The 19,666-nt window shown below is 38.8% G+C and overlaps 1 protein-coding gene across 2 annotated transcripts in view; it reads left to right on the top strand.

Annotated features, from left to right (window-relative positions):
- The window catches only part of baiap2l1a (BAR/IMD domain containing adaptor protein 2 like 1a), a 98,226-nt gene extending 78,882 nt beyond the window's left edge, over positions 1 to 19,344 (top strand). For both annotated transcript variants that reach the window (XM_078418084.1, XM_078418083.1), the window contains 3 exons: positions 589 to 766; positions 10,896 to 10,936; positions 15,625 to 19,344. In XM_078418084.1, coding sequence (XP_078274210.1) covers positions 589 to 766; positions 10,896 to 10,936; positions 15,625 to 15,697 — 292 coding nt within the window. In that variant the 3' untranslated portion in view covers positions 15,698 to 19,344. The remainder of the gene's footprint in view (positions 1 to 588; positions 767 to 10,895; positions 10,937 to 15,624) is intronic.
- Positions 19,345 to 19,666: the final 322 nt, after the last annotated feature.

Below are 19,666 nucleotides of genomic sequence, written 5' to 3'. Positions count from 1 at the left end.
CCTACCATATTGAAGTCCAAAATGAGGTCTTGTGGTGAAGCAACATCACAACATGTTCTGGGTTGTCTGGCTATCTGGGAGTTAATTTTTCCTCAGATTTTGTTAATTCAGGTGATCTAAATGTATACAGTCAGTGAAGACTTTGCCTTCATGTACTACTTGTTACTCACACAATGGGTCTCTGTACATGGTCATTTTCACAATGATTGTGATATTGAATGAAATTCCTTCAAGGAGCTGCGAAGCCATTTAATTCACAGGCACGGTTATCCATTAAAATTACTCTAGGGTCATGCAGAGAAATGTAATATAAACTAAAAATCGAAACATAATTGTTTCAAAGTTTTCCTCTGACCAGTATGTTTAATATTAGAAAGTAAAGGTAATAGCATATAAAAAGCTACTGACACAATTAACCAATAAAAGCACAATCTGGAGTTAGTTGAGAAATTATCTTCTGCTGGACCATTACAGCAGTAATAAAGTAAAAACTAACCAAGGTTTACTAGACAAAATGTTTTTTGTATTACGTATCTGTGTTAATGGAAAAAAGCACCTTGTAATTTTCTTTTATTGTCTTTGGTTTAGCACAGCTTCTGCACGGAGTATTAGCATCCTTAATCTTGCAGAGAGGTCAAATGTTGCCCTACCTCCACCAGATTATGAATCAATGCCACTGAGACATCACAACAAGGAAATGACATTCCACTCTTACAGCAGTGCTCCAAACCGAGGAATTCTATCTCAACCAGACAACTCGGACTTGGTAAGTACCCATTAGAGGCCAGTAGTACCACATTATTTAAATGTCAATCATTTATCCAGGGTGTTCTTTTTTCTAGTTCTAGGAGCATTATTATTTCTTACATGCAGGTATGTGTCATATGTTAATTAAGCAATAGCAAAACTAGATAACCAGTCTTGCTGCTAAAGGTACAGGGAGATAGTTTCTTGTGTTTTTACTCAATGAATGAGCTCTCACCAAGTCTCATGAGTTTGGGTCACATTCCGTTGATCAGAATTTCACTCTAATATACTTCTCATTACGAGATATGAAAATCAACATATAGATGTATAAGGATTATTGACTTAAATCTTTGGAGCTGGGTGTCTCTTACATGAACTGCTAGAAGTTAGCATACAGATATAACAATGAATTAGAAAGTCCAATCATTTTTCAAGGATTATACATTATATTAGATCCTGGTAAAATAGCGTCTTAAATATTGTGTACAGCTATTAGTTTAATTTAGTAGTTTGGTTTATTATTGTCACGTGTACAGAGGTACAGTGAAAATGTTTTGTGGTGTGCTATCTTTGCAAAGATAAGGCGACATGATTACTATCAAGCAGTCCACAGTGTACAGATAAAGGGTACAACATTTAGTGCAAGATAAAGTCTAATTAAAGATAGTTCATAGGTCTCTAATGAAGTAGGTTAGGACTGCACTTTAGCTGATGAGAGGAAGGTTCAGTTGCCTGATAACAGCTGGAGAGAAACTGTCCCTGAATCTGGAGGTATGTGTTTTCAAACTTCTGTACGTCTTGCATGATGGGGGAGGGGAGTGCCCGGGGTGAGACTAGTCCTTGATTATGCTGCCTGCCATGCCGAGACAGAGAGAAATGTAGATGGAGTCAATGTATACTTCTTGCTGTCTTGGCAAGGCCACCAGCATAATCGAGGACCAGTCTCACGCCGGTCACTCCCTCTTCTTCCCTCTCTTGGTTGAATTTTTGCCTATGAACCAAGGTTGGAGTTAAATGCATAGTTTATATGTTAGAGAAAGGATTCACACAACAGCTAGTTCTCAGTTATCCAAGTGTAAACAAAGATAAAATCAACGTTGGGAACTTCAACGCATGGCCAAGTACAAAGAATGTTGTGTTCTAACCAGGCATGAATTATGAAGAATTACTTTTCTCTCTCCATGGGTTGTTTTTTTACTACCTGTTATACTTGTACAAAAGGATGTACAGATTTCTGGTGTAACATTTTCAAAATGAACCTGGCTAGAATACAAATGTGCCATTCCTTTAAAGAGAAGGAATATCAAAAAATAGTTAATTGGCTAGAGAAATTAATACTAAATGGTTTCTTCAGGAAGAAGAATCTGCCAAAATCAAAATATCAAACAAAAATCAGAGGATGTAACAAATATATTGAGCCATGACAGGGTTAATCAAAGAACATAAGAACATAGAGTGGGGTTAAGCAACCATGCACCTTCAATATGATCATGCAGGCCTCGGCTTGTCTTCTGTGCCAATTCTCCATAGCCCTCAGTTCCCTGATCTTTCACAAACTTACCTACCTTTACTTTCATAATGAACTAATCTCCACAACCCTCTGGAATAGAGAATTCTGGAGATTTGCCATGCTCTGCAAAAAAAATTCAATGCACCTTCATTTGAAATGATGGCCGTGGCAAAAAATATAAAACAAATTCAAGGAATAATTGGAGTGAACAGATTGTGAAAACTGTGATGTTTGGGTTCTGTGTAATATACCCTTGTGTGGTGTGTTGGGCCATCCAGGCGGAGTATGGAACTGATACTCTGGTCAAAGTTAGCTTACAATTGCAAAAGTCAAGAGTTAGAGAGGATTTCCACTGGAGTAATACTGATGTACATGCTCTCTAGTGTTGAATGCAGATCTAGAATATAAGAAAATTAAAGCAAAAGTAGGCCACTCAGCCCATCAAGCCTGGACCCTGTTCAGTAATGTCAGTGATGATGTATTTTAATCAGTTTATCGCCTTTGTTATTCTCTTCCCTGTACATCCAGTGAGTAGTTGTAATCTGAGACCAACGCATTGAACTGGCATTCTTGCTGGCATGGAGGAGGCAGAAAAAATAATCTTTTTACTTCCAAGACTTAATCACATGAGAATCCAGTCATATTAATTTATGAGAATCAATGGTGAATGACTTTGCTTAGCATTGATTTCATTAAAGCAAAATAATTCTCTATTAATTCTCATGAATTAATATGATGAGTTCTTATCTGATCGAGTCCTACACTTGAAAGGATTGGTTTTGTTTTGCTACTTCGGATCAGCATGCACCATGCACTTGCCCAGAAGGTTGCAGACCTGTTCCTGGACAATGCTGCTTTACTGCATGCAATTTGTTCTAAAAATTAATGTGAAAATAGGAACATTTGAGTTCTTTAAAAAAAAAATTATACCATGACTGTTCATAATTCAAAGCAACGTGATTGTTATCTATGCTATTTTCAAACTAAAGGTTGGAAATCTGGTATATGATATCAAATTAATAAAAGTAAAACATCATCTCAGTCTGGCAATTTAGATTAAGGGTGTCAACCCAAAATGTCAACAGGCCATTTCCCTCTATGGAGGCTGCCTGATCCACTGAGTTCCTTCAGCTGCTCTTTTTTTTTTGCTACAGATTCCAGTGTAATCTCTTGTGCTTTCCTTGTACTCAATGGTTAGTTTAGTTTTAGTTTATTGTCACCTGTAAAGAGGTACTGTGAAAAGTTTTTTGTTGCATGCTATCCAGTCAGCGAAAAGACTGTACATGCTTACAATCGAGCCCTCCACAGTGTAGTTGCAGGATAAAGCGGACAATGCCCTGACCGGTGAAAGAAAGTGTGCCATGCACCACTTTCCCCACCCTATCTACCTGTGTTGCTATTTTCAGGGATCTATGTACTTGCACCCTTTGGTCTCTCTGTTCTAAATCACGCTCTCCAATGCCTTGCTATTTACTGTACAAATCATGCCCTGCTTTAACTTCCCAAAATGCAACATTTCACACTTGTCAGAATTAAGTTCCATCTGTCGTTCCTTGGATCACTTTCCCAGTTGATCCATGGTCATATAATCTTGCATATTTATAAACAAAATAGTTTACATTTTTTCCCATTAACAAGATGCAGACTTTAATTTGAAATGATACGTTCATATTAGACGTAGCTATTTAAAGGGTCAAATGAAGAATGGGTGTATTGATTGTAAGGAACAGTTCCTAAATGCTGATAAAAGCAAAAGTGTTTAAAGTGATGTGAATTTTGACAGGAGAAAATGACCAGCTTTGGAAATGAATTTATCAAGTAATATTTTAAATATCTGTATGATTTTTCAGTTTAGGACCAGTGGGGAACGTGGAGTTGGAGAAATCTTTTCTATGTTTTAAATATATGTAATTCAGAAAATATTGCCAACATACACTTCTGCATTAAATCTCAATTGATTTGCACCACTCACCCTATGTTAATTCATGTTTACTAAGCCATTTAAGTTGTTTTTGCATGTGATGTAGAGTGTGGCGTGGTGAATAACTAGTCTTTGGGATTAGTTGATTTGGGATGTAGTTGACGAGATTTGTCCATCTATTAAGCCCAAGGATGACTAGTGTACAAAATTCATGATTTTTCACTGGTCTAGAAGGTGTTTCTTTGAGGCTTGAGCTGAGAAGTATGAGGAAAGGTATATAGAATTAGATTGTGCTGTGTATGACCTAGAAATGCCTTCTGATAACATTGCCATAAATAGTAGGATCCCCAAGAGTAGTTGCCTTGAGCATACTGCTTTAGCTAAATTAAAATTTACATATTTTAATGCTTTTCGAAGCTTTAGTGCACAACTGTGAGCTATCTTTGGAACTGGGTACTCCCTTGCATTGTTTTGAGATGCATTCATAATTAATAATATAAACGCTAGGAAGTTAATGCAAAAAAAAATCAATGATTGAAAAGGTGTTAAAAGCCAATGGGTAAAAACTGTAACTTGTGCATTAAGTGATGGTGATAAATTAGGCTGGGAACTTGGAGTCTTGATATTTGGATCAGCATGTCCTTTGCCTGTAATTGTTTTATAAATCTATGAAGGATTTATTGCAATTGAAAGAAGCGCTTGGCACAGCAGCTTGCTTGCAGCCCTACATAAGATTCATGTGACATGTACGAGTGATTCTGTCTGAAATGAGAACCAATTTCTTCAATATTATAAGGCTACTAGTTAATGTTTAATGTGTGAAGGCATGGAATAGGAAGGCAAGATACTCAGTTGCTCATGTCCCCAAGCATTAAATTCTGCTTTTTTTATCATCTGAAATAATTTGCTGCACTATCGTGGCGTTTTATGAGAGTTATTGGGGGGGGGGGGACGCACTGCCTATCTTACACCAAATTTGTACAAAGTTTGACCTTGCGCTCCTTCCAAAAATATATTGATTCCATTTTGTAAGATTTTAATTTAAAGAATAATATACTGAAAACAATTATATTTTTGCCAGTTGCCACACTTCTATATCAAATTAATATGTTTTAAAAATTCCTGCTCTTTCTGGAGGTCACTCATTGGTGTATGTTTTTATAAGTACACTTCTCACCTTCTCAGATTTCCTTTAGTTAACTATGTTTAGTTTGCAAGCTTGTAGATAGGTTATTTAAACATACGGTCATTTCATCCAATACCAATACTCAATAATAATCAAGAACAAAAACACTGGTTTATTTTGTGCCCCTAGCTTACAAGATGGAAGCTATTGTGAGTGGGGATATTTTTTGACGATGTAAATATTGTTCCCTTTTTTTTTTGTGCTGGCTCTCCAATCTAGGAATTCTACTTTATTAAAAGCATTGTTGTAGGGATTTTCTTCGATTCACTGTAAATTGCTGTCTTTCACCCAACCACTAACACCAGATCATCTCCTATGGTATATTCCTTGTGCAATCCCTGCTGTACCCAGATCCCCCAAGAAGTGGATTTCTCTACCGACACATACCTGCAAAACAGGAGTTCTCTCCATCCTCATCTTCCACCTCACCAGCCCCACAGACTATGGATCATACCCTGTTATTGCCACCACTTTCAACAGGAAGCTGGCAGTCGGCACTCCTTCTCTCCCCAACCCTTTCAATATTCTGAAGGGTTATTTCCCTTAACTCCTTGGTTCATTCTGTTATCTCCTTGAACAGTCACTCCCCTTCCCATGCAATCGTAGGAGATGCAACACCTTCCCACTGTTCCAAAACTTGGACATTTTCCCAATTAATCAGCAATTCATTTGCACATAACATACAATTTACTGTGCTCTGTATGCTGTTCTCCTCCACAGCGGAGAAAGCAAACACAGATCAGTTAACTGCTTTGAAGAACGCTTGAATTTTGTCTTCAGGGGTGACCTTGAACTTCCAGTTCCCTGTTAGAGAATTTAGAGATACAGCATGGAAACAGGTCCTTTGGCCCATCACGTCCATGCTGACCATCGATCACCCATTAACACTGGTTTCCATGTTACTTTAATTCTCCCTCCTAGTTCTACAGAACCTGCATTCTGTCTCTTGCATTGGTCAAACAAAGCACAACAAAAGCATGAGGAAAAGTATTTTGTTCCATCAGGTTACTCTACAGCCCTCAGCTCTCAACAATGAATTCAGCAATTTCAGGCAAACAATCTTTCCTGTCTCAGCTGACCAGTTCTGCCGAAAGGTCATCGTGTCGGCCATATACTGACACGAAGTCTTAAAGGACAAAAGCAGACCCTACAAATCCCCATGTACTAAACGCTACCTTTCGGCCCTTGGCGTTCTATGCCATTTTCTTTCACACCCTCATCTAAATATTGTTAAATGTTGAGAGAACTTCCATCTCCTTGGGCAAAAAGTTCCAAGTTTCAATCTCCCTCTGGTAAAGAGTCAAGTGTTTCACTTTCCACCATATGTGTACCTCAATCAGATGTCCCATTATCCCCTCCATTGCACAGAAAACATTCTCAACCTTTCTACACTCTCCTTGTTGCAGAAAAGCTTCATCCCAGGTATCATTCTGATGAATCTCCTCAGCACTCCTCCACATGTTATCTGCCAAGTCTTTGCTCCTGCTATCAATTCCCCAGTCGCACCCTTAAGGAATTCCACACTTATCTAAACCATTCTCTTCATCTTTATCTATCTGTATAAGGTCTTGCTGCTTGTTTTGATATCATAAGTCAATTTACACTCAATCATTTTGTCCTCCATGTTAACAGCTTTTCCTGAAATATTCCCAGTCCATCACTAACTTTTATTATTGTTTGCTTTAATTTTTTATTTAGTATTTTCTTTTGTCATCTTTTCAATTGAATCCCTCTTTCTGGTTTGGATAAATTGCCGGTGAGCATTATGAACTGTCTGCCGCTGCTCACCTTCTGACCTTCGCCTTTCACCCCCCGTGCATTTTAGATAACTCTTCCTTCATACCTTTGTAATTAGCTTTATGTTGAGGACACTGGAGTTGGACCCAAGGTATTTACCCTCGTACTATATATTTATTTCTCTCATATGATCACTTCTCCCATAGGAACATTACTACAAACTCTCTCATTAATCCTACCTCATTGCACATGACAAACTCTAAAATAGCCTGTTCCAGAGTATAAGATATAGCTCTAAAAACAGACCTGGTGCAATTGATTGTTTGATAAATCCAATTAATATGCAGATTAAAATTGCTTGTGTTAATTGCTGTTCCATTCTAACATGCCATTTATACTTCTGCCTATTATGAGGCAACACCTTGGGGGGCAAAAGACCACTCCCACCAGTCTTCCTTTACCTGCTATCCCTTATTTCCACTCCTCTGATTCCACATGACAATCCACTGCATCTATATCATGACTCACTTCTACACTAATACCTTCCTTGGTTAACAATGCCACCCACCTTTTTGTTGTTCCTTATTGGAACATTGAAAAACTTGCAATATTGAGCTCCCAGTTCTGGTCACCCCACAACTATATTCCTGTAATAGCAATCTAATATGTAGAGATGTAAAATGCATGTACAGCATGGAACAAGCCCTTCAGCCCAACTCGTCCATGCCGAACAAGTTGCCTGACTAAGCTAGTCCCACTTCCCTGAACTGGCCCATATCCCTAAACCTTTCCTATCCATATACCTGTTCAAGTATCTTTTAAATGTTGTAATTGTACCCGCTTCTACCACTTTCTCTGGCAGCTCGTTCCAGAAGCGTACCATCCCCTGTGTGGAAACAGTTGCCTCTCAGATTCCTTTTAAACCTTTCCCCTCTCACCTTAAACCTATGCCCTCTGATTTTAGACTCGCCTACTCTGGGTAAAGGACTGTTATTCACCTTATTTATGTCCCTCGTGATTTTGTATACATCTATAAGGTCACCCCTCAGCCTCTGACGTTCTTGAGGAAAAAAGTCTAAGTCCCTGCCTATCCTTGTAACTCAAACCTTAAAACTTTGGTAACATCAAGTCTTTCTTTTGCACCATTTCCAGTTAATGACATTCTTCCTGTAGCAGGATGACCAGGAGTGTACATAGGACTTCAAATTTGCTCCTACCAAAGGCTTGAACAACTCTAACGTGACGTTGCAACTCCTATACTTATCTCTGTTAGTGCTGTTAATTCATTTGTCTTGTTACAAATGCTGAGTGTATTCAGATAAAGAACCTTGAGCTTTGACTTTAACAATTTAAAGTTATTTGGATATAATTTCTGTTGCATACTTTCTGCCCCTTCCTGTCACTCTTTGATTTTAACTCGCCTCTTCATAACTTAATTAGACTTAATTCCATAAACTTCCCATTACTTGAATCGTTCTCCCCAGTTAATTTAAAGTTATGTCTATGATCTTGGTTTTGTGATTTCCCATAACATTACTCCCAGCAGAGCAGCTCTATTCATCCTCCCTCAGTACCTCATGAGCCAGAAATCACTTCTCTCACACCAACCTTTGAGCCATAACTTTACTTCTGCAATCTTATTTACCCTCAGCCAATTTGCACGTGGCGATGGAATGACCTTCATGGTGCTGCTTTTCAATTTTGCCCCAAGCAACTCATAATCCCTCTGCAAAATATCCTTCCCAGTTCTGCCTGTGTTGTTAGTGTCAATGTGGACCATAACAACTAGATCCTTTTTCCGTTTTTGTTCGGGGTAAACTTCTTCTTTTTTTTTAAATTTAGATGTATTGCCTGTTAGTTTTTGCCCTCGTGTTGGTGTTTTTCTTTCCAGAATTTTAATTTTCTTTTTTTCTGCACTTGCTTTTTTTTAACATTGGTGTGGAAAGGTGGAACTTAGAGTATGCTACCATTTTTTAAAATGTTTTCATAGTTAAGGACAATGTTTTTGTAAACCAGCATTGCAGTTCCTTGTATCCACATTTCATTGTTAAGGAAGCTAGACGCAAAATGCTGGAGTGACTCAGCGGGTCAGGCAGCATCTGTGGAGAAAAGGAATAGGTGACATTTCGGGTCGAGACCCTTCATCAGAAGAAGAAGATGATCAGATTTCATAGTTCATCATATCATATCATATATATACAGCCGGAAACAGGCCTTTTCGGCCCTCCAAGTCCGTGCCGCCCAGTGATCCCCGCACATTAACACTATCCTACACCCACTAGGGACAATTTTTACATTTACCCAGCCAATTAACCTACATACCTGTACGTTAAGGAATTGGGTGGCACAGTGGCGCAGCTGTAGAGTTGAGGTCTGACAGTGCCAGAGTCTTGGATTCGAACCTGACTACGGGTGCTGTCTGTATGGAGTTTGTACGTTCTTCCTGTGACCGCATGAGTTTTCTCCAGGTACTCCAGTTTCCTCCCACACTCCAAAGACATACAGATTTGTAGGTTAATTGGCTTTGGCAAGTTGTAAAATAGTCACTAGTTTGTGTGGGTTAGTATTAGTGTACGGGGTGATTGCTGGTCGGTGCGGACTCAGTCGGTCAAAGGGCCTGTTTCTGTGCTGTATCTCTAAAATAAAGTTTAAAGATCGGTTTATTGGGAACAGCTGATCTCTGTGCCAATTTTCTGACTAAATACTGCCATCGTGTGATTGTGGTTTGTATTGCAAGAAAGGACCATTAAGCCTCTGTTAAGCGACAGGATGGAACTTGATCCCCCTTTCACCAATAAATGTGGTGTCCAAATAAAATAAAACAGTTTTTAAATTTGAACATTTGTTAATTTTGCTCATTTTTAAAATATTCTTTTTTTTTTTTAAATACTGGTAATCACTGGGGTTGAGTCATGGAGAAAAAGTTCTAACCCAGAAATGCCAAATTCTAATATTTACCAATCTGTAAATCACCCCCATCCATCACCACCAACCGAACTGTCAGCTTCAGAATATGTATTGCGGATCCATTGTGGCAGTGTTTTATACTACTTTTGAAAAGTAAGGATGAGAAAACCTGGACGAGTAACAGAAATTTATTGTATGTCCTCAATTATATCTGACTTTACTTATCACTGTTAGATTAGAAAAGCAAAAACTGCAGATGCTGAACATGTGAAATAAAAATGGAAACTGCTACAGTCAGCAAGTCTGTCAGCTCTTAATAAGAGAGAAACAAGAGTTGATGTTTCGGGTCAATGTATTTTCATCTAAATGCCTGACATATGAGGGGTTCCTGTTGATTAACCATTGTTAAATCAAAGTTATCTGTAGGTTAAGATCAGAGTTTCCCACCACTGGCAAAGATCGTCAAATTATAATTAAGGTGAATCTGGTTTTAACTGGATGTAAATTTATGGAAAGATCTATAATTTTACCATTTGTTGGAATTTAGCAAAGGCTGCCTGATGGGATCATAGTCCATGTATTTGAGTTAGGAACAGAAATTAGACTATTCAGCCCTTTTCTGGTTAATGTGTTTTTTTAAGTCAGTCCTTGTCTTGCATATACTCTGAATCCATTAACTCACTGGAGTCAGAAAGTATTCTCACCTTGGTACTGAATGGCCGACATATACTTTGAGGTTTATTCTACTGGAAGAACACAGTACAATGTCTACAATGCATTACGATCAGAAAACTCTGAATGGTAAATTTAATGTAGTTAAGCTTAGATTTTTTTCATGTATTATTTTATTACCTCTGCTTTATGAAATTTACATTTCCTTCTTTCAGAGTTCAGAAGTGAATGGCACTATGAAGCCACCTTTCCTCAGGTAAGAGATATTGCTACAACTTTATAATCTTCCCAGTAGCGTGTGCTCAACAATAGCATATTATGAAAATCACGGCAAGTCAGGAAGCATTAGAGTCAAAGATTCAAAATAACATCTTAAATTAAAGTTTCAGATCAAAAGACCTTTTACGTTGCAGAGAGAATGTTGGATGAAATGGTGAATTTGGTATTATGACTGGTAGGTGCCCAAGCAGAAGATGAGGTTCTGTCCTCAAGCTTGCTTTGGGCCTTGTTACAACAGCGTAGTAGGTCAAAGGTGTGGGTCAGAGTGGGAATGGGATGGAGAGTTAGCGACAGGCACCAAAAAGCTTGGGATTGTTGTTGCAGACTGAATCAGCAGCATTTAATTTTCACTGTGTCCCTTCTTTGGAGAAAACAAATATGAAATGAGTGATTATTTGTGCAGTGCATTAAAAATATCTGACCATCGATTGGCATCTGGCTCACCAGGTGATGTTTACTGTGCTCCATTCTATCTTAAGGCATCGGTTCCCACACTTCTTTCTGCCTTGTCAGGACATTAGTTCCTGCACTCTCCAAACCAACCCTAGCCAAAGCCAAACCTAACAAGATAGAGACAGAATCATACAGCACGGAAACAGTCCTTTTAGCCCAACTTGTCAATGCCAACCAAGATACCTCATACAAGCTAGTCCCATTTGCCTGCATTTGGCCCACATCCCCCTTGTTAAATGGTCCCTTTGACCTATCCACCCCAATCCTTTGTCCTCCCCCCACCTTCTCTGCAATTTAAAACTAACTTTTACTCTTTTCTAGTTCTTTTGAGTGATATTCAACTTGAAATGTTCTATTTCTCTTTCTCTGCATGCTGCCTGACCTGCTGGGTGTTGAAAGTGTATTTTGATTTGCTCTGACTAACCTGTCATGCAGTGCCAACCATGCAGTGCCAACATTGCTTTCAACAAAACTAATCAAGCCACGAGCATCTCCTGATTCACAGCATACAGTGCCCTCCATAATGTTTGGGACAAAGACCCATCATTTATTTATTTGCCTCTGTACTCCACAATTTGAGATTTGTAATTTTTTTTTAAATCACGTGGTTAAAGTGAACATTGTCAAATTTTATTAAAGGGTATTTTTATACATTTTGGTTTCACCATGTAGAAATTACAGCAGTGTTTATACATAGTTCCCCCATTTCAGGGCACCACAATATTTGGGACACATGGCTTCACAGGTGTTTGCAATTGCTCAGGTGTGTGTAATTGCCTCCTTAATGCAGGTATAAGAGAGCTCTCAGCACCTAGTCTTTCCATCACCTTTGGAAACTTTTATTGCCGTTTATCAACATGAGGACCAAAGTTGTGCCAATGAAAGTCAACGAAGCCATTATGAGACTGAGAAACAAGAATAAAACTGTTAGAGACATCAGCCAAACAGGCTTACCAAAATCAACTGTTTGGAACATCATTAAGAAGAGAGCACTGGTGAGCTTACTAATCGCAAAGGGACAGGCAGGCCAAGGAAGACCTCCACAGCTGGTGACAGAATATCTCTCTCTATAATAAAGAAAAATCCCCAAACACCTGTCCGACAGATCAGAAACACTCTTCAGGTGTGGATTTGTCAATGACCACTGTCCGCAGAAGATTTCATGAACAGAAATACAGAGACTGCCACTGGTTAGCTGCAAAAATAGGATGGCCAGGTTACAGTTTGCCAAGACGTACTTAAAAGAGCAACCACAATTCTAGAAAAAGGTCCTGTGGACAGATGAGATGAAGATTAACTTATATTAGAGTGATGGCAAGAGCAAAGTATGGAGGAGAGAAGGAACTGCCCAAGATCCAAAGCATACCACCTATGGCCTGGGCATGTATGGCTGCTGAAGGTACTGACTCACTTAGCTTCATTGATGATACAACTGCTGATGGTAGTAGCATAATGAATTCTGACATCCTATCTGCTCAAGTTCAAACAAATGCCTCAAAACTCATTGGCCGGCGGTTCATTCTACAGCAAAACAATGATTCCAAACAAACTGCTAAAGCAATAAGGAGTTTATCAAAGCTAAAAAATGGTCAATTCTTGAGTGGCCAAGTCAATCACCCAGTCTGAACCCAATTGAGCATGCTTTTTATATGCTGAAGAGAAAACCGAAAGGTATGCCCCCAAAACAAGCATACATTAAAGATGGCTGCAATACATCTGGCCTGGCAGAGCATCACCAGAGAAAACACCCAGCAACTGGTGATGTCCATGAATCGCAGACTTCAAGCAGTCATTGCATGCAAAGGGTATGCAACAAAATACTAAACATGACTTCTTTCATTTGCATGATATTGCTGTGTCCCAAACATTATGGTGCCCTGAAATGGGGGGACTATATATAAACACTGCTGTAATTTCTACATGGTGAAACCAAAATGTGTAAAAATGGCCTTTATTAAAGTCTGACAATGTGCACAATCACATGTGATTTTTTTCTATTACAAATCTCAAATTATGGAGTACAGAGGCAAATAAATAAATGATGGGTCTTTGTCCCAAACATTATGGAGGGCACTGCAACTGAACAGGAAGAAAACAGAGTGGGCACACCCCCATGGAAATAACAGAAGTATTTTTAAATAGCTTTATTCTTTTTTGCTACAGGACCTCTCAATATAACAAACCAACACTGACTTTAGACTTTACTTCAGAGATACAGTATGGAAACAGGCCCTTCAGCCCACCATGTCAGTACTGACCACCAATCACCCCGTACACTAGCACTATCTTACACACTCGGGACAATTTTACCAAAGCCAATTATCCTACAAGGTTCTACGTCTTTGGAGTGTGGAAGGTAACTGGAGCACCCGGAGAAAACCCACGCGATCACAGGGAGAACGTACAAACTCTGTATAGACAGCACCCATTGTTAGGATTGAACCCGGGTCTCTGTTACTGCAAGGCAGCAGCTCTACTGGTGCACCACATGCTGCCACCATTCTCAGTGTAACAAATCCACACTGCTTCACCAATGACTTCTTCCCTATTAATAGGTTCGATGTGGGATGGTATTTACAGCTCCACAGTTTGTGAGGCAGCCTGAGGGGATCTTGTTGTATACTGCCTCCTTATTTAGGCATGACCCGATGAATGATGGGTAACATTTTGTACTACTACGTCATGAAACAAAGGAACTTTCCCATTAGAGAGAACCTAATACTTCACTTGACATTGACATTCAACATATTTACCATTATCAATCCCTTACCATCAACCTCTTGGAGCCAAAAGTGCACCTGGAGCAGCCATACAAAAACTAGCTGCAAAAGCAAGTCAGAGGTGGGTTGTCCTGCAGTGACTGATTTACCCCTCAGCACTTCAAACTTCTTCCACCATCTACAAGCCATAATTCGAGTGCTATTTGGTTTGTTACTATTGTCACATGTACCAAGATACAGTGGACAAACTTTGTTTTGCGTTATATTTAGGCAGATAATGCCACACACCAGTACATACATACATCAAGGTAATGCAAAAGAAAAAATATGATGTAGTATGTGGTGTTACAACTACAGAGAGGGTGCAGATAAGAAAAAGTGCAAGGGCTGCAGCGAGGTAGATTGGCAGATAAATAATTCTTGATGTTTGAGAGGACTGTTCAAGAGTCTAATAACAGCAGGACAGAAAGTCTTCATTCTGGTGGAACGTGCTTTCAAGCTTTTGCATCCTCTGCCCAGCAGGGGATGGGAGAATGGCTGGGGTGGGAGTGGTTGGTCCTTGATTTTGTTAGCTGTTTTCCAAAGACAGTGACAATTTTCGACAGAGTGAATACCGTGGAGGCTGATCCGCAGCCTTCATTGTTCTCTGCAGTTTCTTGTGTTCTTGAATCGAGCAGTTGTCATATCAAGCTGTGATGCATCCAGATGGGATGTTTTCTGTGGTGCATCTGTTGGTAAGAATCATTAAGGACATGCCGAATTTCCTGTGTAGGAACTGCAGATGCTGTTTTTTACGGAAGATAGACACACTGTGCTGGTTACTTTGTGTGGAAGGGTTCTGACCCAGATCATCACCCATCCTTTCTCTCCCGAGATGCTGCCTGGCCCGCTGAGTTACTCCAGCACTTTGTGTCTTTCTTCATGCTTAATTTCCTCCACCTTCGGACAATGTAGAGCTGTTGGAGTGCTTTGTTGGCCATATTATCAGTGTGGTTTTTCCCTGTGTACATTGTTTGCTGCTTTGAAACAGTTTCTGCTAAGCTTTGTTTTCGTACAGCATACACAGTTGGAAAAAGCTTTGCTACCTCTTTGAATTTTCTCATAAATATGAATAAAACAAAACTAGAAGCATCCACTATGATATGAGCAAACTCTCTGCTGAATATCTCTTTCAGAGCAATTCCCTTTGCTTGCATGAACATAGCTGCCAAAAAATGTAGACATAAAAATAACAAAATAGCACTGAAATCCAGACACCTAATATTTGCAAAATCCTTTTTTTGGTACATAGCGTCATTTTATATTGGGGCCAAATACAATTAATTTGTCCTCACCTGATGGTACTGTGTGAATATTTGCGGTCTTCCATGGTGATGGTGGAAACACTCATTCTTGCTCCCTGACTCGCTGGGTTACTCCAGCACTGTCTTTTTTTTTGTAAAACACCCTCTGCAGTTCCTTGTTTCTACTCATTCTTTCTTTTTTGTTACAGCGGAGGAAATCCTTTTGCAACTGTAAAACTGCGTCCAACAGTAACAGATGACAGGTCGGCACCCGTGATTTAGTGCGCGGGTAACAAATGCAGTTCCTGTACAAGATGTGAAATGGAAACCGACAGATGCTATTCTAGATTGACATTATATATACAATCATGCCTTCCACACAAGCTACTGTCTTGACAGTTATCCTTATAATATCAGTTATTTATGCTCTTCAAATTGTAAAAACACTCCTATTTTATATAGGTAATGGTGGGACAGAAGTTATGATTTATGAAAGAATACAGCATGTACAGCTGCTCTTGTTACTAAACATTTAGAAGGGAGAAAAGTTTTTTTTAGGATTTATTCAATGTTGGAAAATGCTGTTGCCTTCCAAAATCTCGATGTATCAAGACATTTTCATCTACCAGCTTGTGCACTATTTAAGCAGAACATTTATTCCATTTGACGTTTAATGTTTAGTGAAAAATTATTGTTGAAGAAATCTTGTAAATGTATTACTCATTGTTCTGTTTGTTGAGGAATAAGACTCCAAAGGTTGTTTGTGCAAGCTTTGAGTGTTCAGGCAGCAACTAGCTCATGGTTTTTGAAACTAGTTTAGGCTAAAGCATACTCTGTTTTGGCATCGACGATGGAAGCCATACATACATCAATCAGCTCTATCTACTCAATTGTTTTCTCTCAGGGATGTATATTTTTTAAGTTTTTCTTTCCTACTCACGGTTGCATTAACAAAACCTCCTTTCCAACCTCCCCCTCTTCCCAGAACTTTTTATTTAAACCTAATTAAGAGTTGGTTTCAAGGTGATGGGACTAATTTACATTTTTGACATAAAAGCCAGAGGATATTCTCCCTCCTTCCCTCTTCTATTTAATGTTTTGCATTTTAATTTGTGTATATGATAACAGATGATGAGCCGAGCAGGAAAAGCTGGATTAATATTGTGTGGATCATTGTACTTCAGACTTGAGTTTAACATTTTGAACATCTAACCCCAATCAAAATGGTGATCCACACTGCAGCCAGAAATTTTAATTTATCTTTTTCTGTTACGCTGTAGTTGGACTGCTGCACTTTCTCCCAATATATTCTAGTTACATTTCTCCATAGCCCATTTTCTTCAATTGCTGCTCCAAATATAGGCATAACTCTATAGTAGCCCAACCAGCTAGCTTCCTGAAACTTAAATGCTGCAGCAGACCCATTTGAAGTGCATTTCAGATTTATCAGCCAAAGATTGTGATTTAAAGAAAATTCAATATATTTAATGGGTTAGTATTTAGTATTTTTGGAGTTGTGCCATAGAGATGATCCTCGTTTAAAGTGATCTGTGTGCAAGTCGAGGTATTTTGTGCTTTAACTTCATACAATTTGAGGGTATACAGTAGTAATCAGCTGGACTACTAGAGTAATAGTAGTCAGTTAAACTGATGTAGCAAATACCAAATTTCCAGTGAGTCTGAGCAAGTGTAAAAGAAGTAAAGAAAAGCCACTTCAATCCATTCCAGCATCTCCGATTAATATCAATTCACACTTTCAGGCATATTCCCCCCAAAAGTGTTGGGTTTTCCTTTCTGTGTGGAGAATGAGTATTCAGTCTGTTTTTTTACCACTCTCTGTGTCACCTACCCTTTCGCTATATGTCGCTTAAACGTCTGGAGTGTTTTGCTTCATATTATCGAGCCTGGTGACAGCACTTTAGAAATGAACACTAAATGTGGAAATATCAGAATGCAACAACAGTTGTACGTTAGGATCAAAGTACTGCTCCTGTGACCAATGGAACAATTTAACTTGAATGTCATTTCTGTTGCTGTTCAGAGTATTTTTATATAGTGCCTTCATAAGCACAAGAATGGAGGGGAAATAGGAGACATGTATGTGTAAATTCTAAATCATAACATACAGAAGTGATTTATTCAAGGTGAATAAGATGCAAAAGGCCCCTTGCGTATTTAATTTACTAATCAAAGAAAATCTTCATCCATCTAATCCTTGAAATGCTCACACATTTTCACCTCCACTTCCAGTCTTTTCCAGCTGTGGCAAATCGAGGTTAAACTTTCACTATTTTGAATGTATGACCACAAAATATCTTTTGTATGACATTGCCATGGAGTTTGGCATTTATTGCTTATGATGTTCACTTTTCCATAAAGCTTGCACTGCCATTGGTCATTCAAGACTTGTTCCTGTCAGCTGGTGTTGGAAGTAAGCGTTATGGCTAACATCTCCAAATCTCGAACCCTTCACCCTAAGAATATTTCCTTTAATCTTGGAGATCCAAATGCGCATCAAACTCAAGGTCTAGTTTAATCTGCTGATGAAAATTAATATTTTTTTTAAAGCTGCAGATGCACAAAATATGAAATAGAGTCATCAGGCTAGCTGGCGTCTGTGGAATGAAATGGTGAACGTTTCAGGACAAAGATCAGGTTGAGGAGTCTCTGATTTAAAATATTAATCTCGTCTTCTCTTTCCACCCACGGATCTTCACCTGCTGAAGGTCCCAAACATTTTCTGTTTTTATTTCTAATCTGTGCAGCTGTCTCTGACTTGCATTTTAACCAAATAATCGGTTCCTTCCATTGGTTACTCAACTGCAGCCAAATGCCAAGTATTTCAACTTGAAGTATTTGATCCAATAATTCATCTCGGATGCAGGGAAGAGATCAATATCAGTCTGATATTTGAATGTTAGATTTGCTGCATATCGGTGATTTTTTTCTTTTCCTGGTGTATTCTTTTCTCCAATTATGTAGTCATCCTTTCCACCTCTACAGTGAACCTGTGCTTTAATCCATGATATTTGGAAAAAACAGTTAATATGCCATATTCATCACTGAATTATTCTATTGAAAGTAATATTAGATTAATCCCATCTCTGTTCTACGTCCTGCCTCAGAACTAATTTGTTAAATTAGTGAGGGGAAAAAAGCACAACGTACTTGAAGTTGAAGTGATACTGGTGAAGAACCAAAGTGTTTGTTTCATATATGATGTGGTTAAATTGATGAGATGAAGCTAATTCTAAATATTTAGCTTTACATTACTAAAGAATCTGTATTAGAATTAAATTCTATCCCTTCATTGGGGAGCTTTTTTGTCCATGACAAGATGAGCAATAATTTCAATATCCATTGCTCTCCAGTGAAAATGCAATAAAATGTGTATCGTGCTTGTTGTCAGAAGATAACATTTATTGTATTGATAGTATATTTTATAAAGAGGATCTCAATTAATCAATATGATTTAATGTTGAACTAAATATGTGCGTGCTGTTTCTTGCTCTATTACCAACAACCATGACAGGGCTAAGCGACTTATCTGGCTGAAAGTACTCATACGTTTGGTAAAACGAGATTCTTCTCAAGACTCTTTCAGAGTTCATCAGAATTTTCTGCATGTCATTTACTGACATTCCAGTGACACCACAGCATAGCATTATATATCCAGGATAGACACAAAATGCTGGAGTAACTCAGCGGGTCAGGCAGCATCTCTGGAGAAAAGGAGTAGATGACATTTCGGGTCGAGACCCTTCTTCAAACTGAAAGTCAGGGGAGAGGGAAACTAGAGGTATGAAAAGGTTCAGAACAGATGAGCTGGTGCCGATAACCAACAAAAGGTGGAGCCCACAATGATCCATTGTTGGCTGTGGAAGAGGTGATAACAAAGGGATATATGGATGCAAACAGTGGAACTAACAGAACGACTAGAGTGGGGGAGGGACAGGGAGAGAGAAGGAATGTAAGAGTTACTTGAAATTAGAGAAATCAATATTTATACTGCTGTGTTGTAAGCTGCCCAAGCAAAACATGAAGTGCTGGTCCTCCAATTTACGTGTGGCCTCACTTTGATAGGAGGCCCAGGATAGAAAGGTCAGTAGGGAAATTTGGGGATTCAAAATATTTGGTAATCGGGAGATCTCCAGGAGTGTTTAATAAACCCATTTTGCTCGTTAGAGCTCTGGTCAGGCAAGGCTGAAGAGCCTCATAGTGTTCCAAGAGTTTCCTTTTAACCATGTACTT

Source organism: Rhinoraja longicauda, chromosome 21 (genome assembly GCF_053455715.1).
Source record: "Rhinoraja longicauda isolate Sanriku21f chromosome 21, sRhiLon1.1, whole genome shotgun sequence".
Lineage (NCBI taxonomy): Eukaryota > Metazoa > Chordata > Chondrichthyes > Rajiformes > Arhynchobatidae > Rhinoraja > Rhinoraja longicauda.
The sequence above is the reverse complement of the archived record's forward strand: the minus strand, read 5'-3'. Positions and strand labels throughout refer to the sequence as shown.